The 2,917-nt window shown below is 41.9% G+C and overlaps 1 protein-coding gene across 1 annotated transcript; it reads right to left on the reverse strand.

Annotated features, from left to right (window-relative positions):
* Positions 1-696: 696 nt before the first annotated feature.
* sst1.1 (somatostatin 1, tandem duplicate 1) lies at positions 697-2,917 on the reverse strand. The gene is made up of 2 exons (XM_072379153.1): positions 2,713-2,917; positions 697-1,074 (listed from the first exon to the last, which is right to left on the reverse strand). The coding sequence occupies exons 1-2, from the start codon at positions 2,857-2,859 to the stop codon at positions 856-858; spliced, it is 366 nt and encodes a 121-aa protein (XP_072235254.1). The 5' UTR covers positions 2,860-2,917; the 3' UTR covers positions 697-855.

The raw sequence follows: 2,917 nt of genomic DNA on the forward strand, positions 1-2,917 counted from the left end.
TCAGCAGAACGGGTCAGAAAGGGTCCAACTTACTCAGAATCCAGCTCAGAGAGGCTTTAACATCCTCTGTTCCACAGGACCACAGTGACAGGAAGCCTGGGTTTGAGTGGGTTTGAGTTCTGACCCAGAAGAACCTGAAGGTTCTGACAGGCTCAGAATATAAAAGCAGCTCTGATCAACAGGACTGAAACCTTTAAGATCCTTAAAACCTCCTGAAACCGACAGGAAGCCGGTGCAGAGTCTTTAAAGCTGCTGTTATATGTGGGTCAGAACCAGAACCAGAGTTCTGCAGCGGCTGTGGGGGGGCAGAGAGGAGAGCATCACAGGGATGTGTGATTGGGCTTTTTTTTAAACCTAAAGATTATTTAAACTGTTCTGAGGCTTTGTGGTTCTGGTTCTGTTTGGTTCTGAGTGAGCAGAACCTCTCAAAGACCAGCTGTGAGGGTTCAGGTCCAGATGAACCCAGACGGCAGCACATCAGCTGCCAGGAGCTGAATCCTGCTCCAACATTCATGTTTAGAACCTGCAGAACCTTTACAGAACCGGGTCAGAACAGGCAGTGACTCAGCAGAACTGTTCCACATCAGGCTGAGGTGGAACAGTTCTGGTGAGGGTAAATGAGTGGAGCAGCACCGGGCTGCTGGACCTCTCAGGGCTGATTAATCGGGCTTTTATTTCCCAGCAGACAGGACAGAGTTTTTGTCTCAAACTGATTTTATTCAAACCAACAATTAAAAATAGTTTCATCAAGTTTACATTCAGAAAGAATCAGCTCAGAAAAATCTAAACACGTCATCCAAACTAATCACAGACAGTCTGACCCACGCAGGTTCTGTACAGCGGGAGGAGGAGGTCTCAGCAGGAGGTGAAGGTCTTCCAGAAGAAGTTCTTGCAGCCGGCCTTCCTCTCCCGGGGGGCGAGCAGCGGCCCGCTGCCGGCGGCCCGTTCCAGGTCGACCCGGATGTCTTCCGGTTCCCCTTCAGTCAGAGGGAAGTTCTCCTCCTCCAGAGCCTCGTTCTCCACCTGCAGCAGGTCCGAGAGGAGCAGGTCGGCCAGCGTGGCGCGGGACATGTCCTGCAACGCAAAGACGAGACCGTCAGCACCAGGCCAGAATTATTCTGCAGTTTAACTGAAACACGAACAGAACCTCCGACTTTCACTGTGATTTACGACAATAAAGAGTTTATTGGGCTGTAACCCCCCCACCGGACCTCCGGCTGTTATAATTATTCCTTCTGTGCACGTGGGCGTGAGCTGGTGTGTACCAGGAACCGTTTTACTGCCTGAACTGAAACAAAGTGACCCGATCCGATCAGTTTCTAATCGATAAAAAGGAGGTTCTGGAATCCAAAAAGGATTGGTTCTGAGAAGAGTTTTATTTCCTCTTTGAGCCTTTCGGACCTGCTGAATTATTGGTTCTGGTTTGTTTTCTATGAAGTGAAACTTTCACCGGATTAATAATGACAGAACTGACCAGGTTCTGGTTCTGGTTCTGGTCGACGGATCAAAGGAAACCATGTTCAGAACCGAAGCTGAACAGAATCATGTCATCACAGTCCAGCACCGCACTGCATGGAGGCCCAGCGGGCCTTTCCTGTCAGAACCTTATATATTATACATTATATATTATATATATATATACCCGAGGAGGACCCGCCTGGTTCTGATGTTCTGGACGGAGGTCTGAGCCGCAGGATGAAGATGTTTATATATTATATTATATTATATTACATTATATTATATTATATTATATTATATTATATTATATTATATTATATTATATTATATTATATTATATTATATTATATTATATTATATTATATCATATCATATTATATTATATTATATTATATTATATTATATTATATTATATTATATTATATTATATTATATTATAATATATATATTATATATTACATATATTCAGGAACATATGATCCGGATCGAAGCTGAAGTTCTGAAAGACTTCAGAACCGGATGTTAAACCTGAATCAGCTGCTTCAGTCCAATGATTTAACTCAGAAATTCTGCTTTTAATGTCGGAATAAAAACTAAATATCTGAAAAATTATTGAAAGTTTTCATTCAAACAGTAAAAACTTTTTCAGGGAAACTCAGAAAACTGAGATATGATCAAATGTTTGATTTCATAAAGAAACGCTTTTCTTTGTCTTTAAAAAGGAAAATTTGTGTTTTAGTTTCGTCTCTCAGCTGATGGAGACAAAAAGTGTCACAAAAAACGCTTTAAATATGATTTAATATCGATATATTTAATAGATTTTAACACCTGAGATTAAAACCTGTTTTAATCGGAATTTAAATCCCTCTTTTTAATAATAAAGTTTAATATTTATGGACCCTTAAATGTCTCATTTTTATTCTGCAGTTAGAAATAAAGTCTGATTATTTATCTTCATATTTCAGGTTCGTTTCAGCGGCCTGATCACATTTATCGATCTGTTTGGGATAAAAAAACGAGCCAAACTAAAAGTGATTTTTTTTCTTCTGATATTTGTAGATTTACTAACTTTAATTTAAAGTGTTTAAAGTGAAGTTTTAATTAAACTAAATGAAGTTTCATCTCCGTGATTCTGATCAATAAGAAAATATCTTTCATGTTTTCTTTCATCTAAAAAGCAGTAAAAAGCAAAAACATGCATTTAGTTCAAAGTTAGTGCGCGCAGCTGTGCGTGTGCGTGTGCGTGTGTCGGACCTGCTTGGGGCTGAGCAGCGGGGTCCGGTTCAGCAGCAGGCGGAGTTTGGAGTCCCTCTGGGCGGCGGAGGAGCAGCTGACGGAGGCGGTGAGGGAGAGGAGCAGCAGGAGGAGGCAGCGGAGGCGCGACGAGGAGCCCATCTTCATCACCTGTCTGTCGGTCTGTCTGTCTGTCTGTCGGTCTGTCGGTCTGTCTGCCTGCAGC

The sequence above is a fragment of the Leuresthes tenuis genome, unplaced genomic scaffold, assembly GCF_036924035.1.
Source record: "Leuresthes tenuis unplaced genomic scaffold, fLeuTen1.0.hap1 SCAF_136, whole genome shotgun sequence".
In the NCBI taxonomy this organism is placed as follows: Eukaryota; Metazoa; Chordata; class Actinopteri; order Atheriniformes; family Atherinopsidae; genus Leuresthes; species Leuresthes tenuis.

What these genes read in the sequence shown, in the direction of transcription:
- sst1.1 (XM_072379153.1), bottom strand. Translation starts at nt 2,859, where the DNA reads ATGAAGATGGGCTCCTCGTCGCGCCTCCGCTGCCTCCTCCTGCTGCTC. An exon ending in CGCTGCTCAGCCCCAAGCAG is followed by an intron (nt 1,075 to 2,712) that starts GTCCGACACACG and finishes TTTGCGTTGCAG; the next exon opens with GACATGTCCCGCGCCACGCT.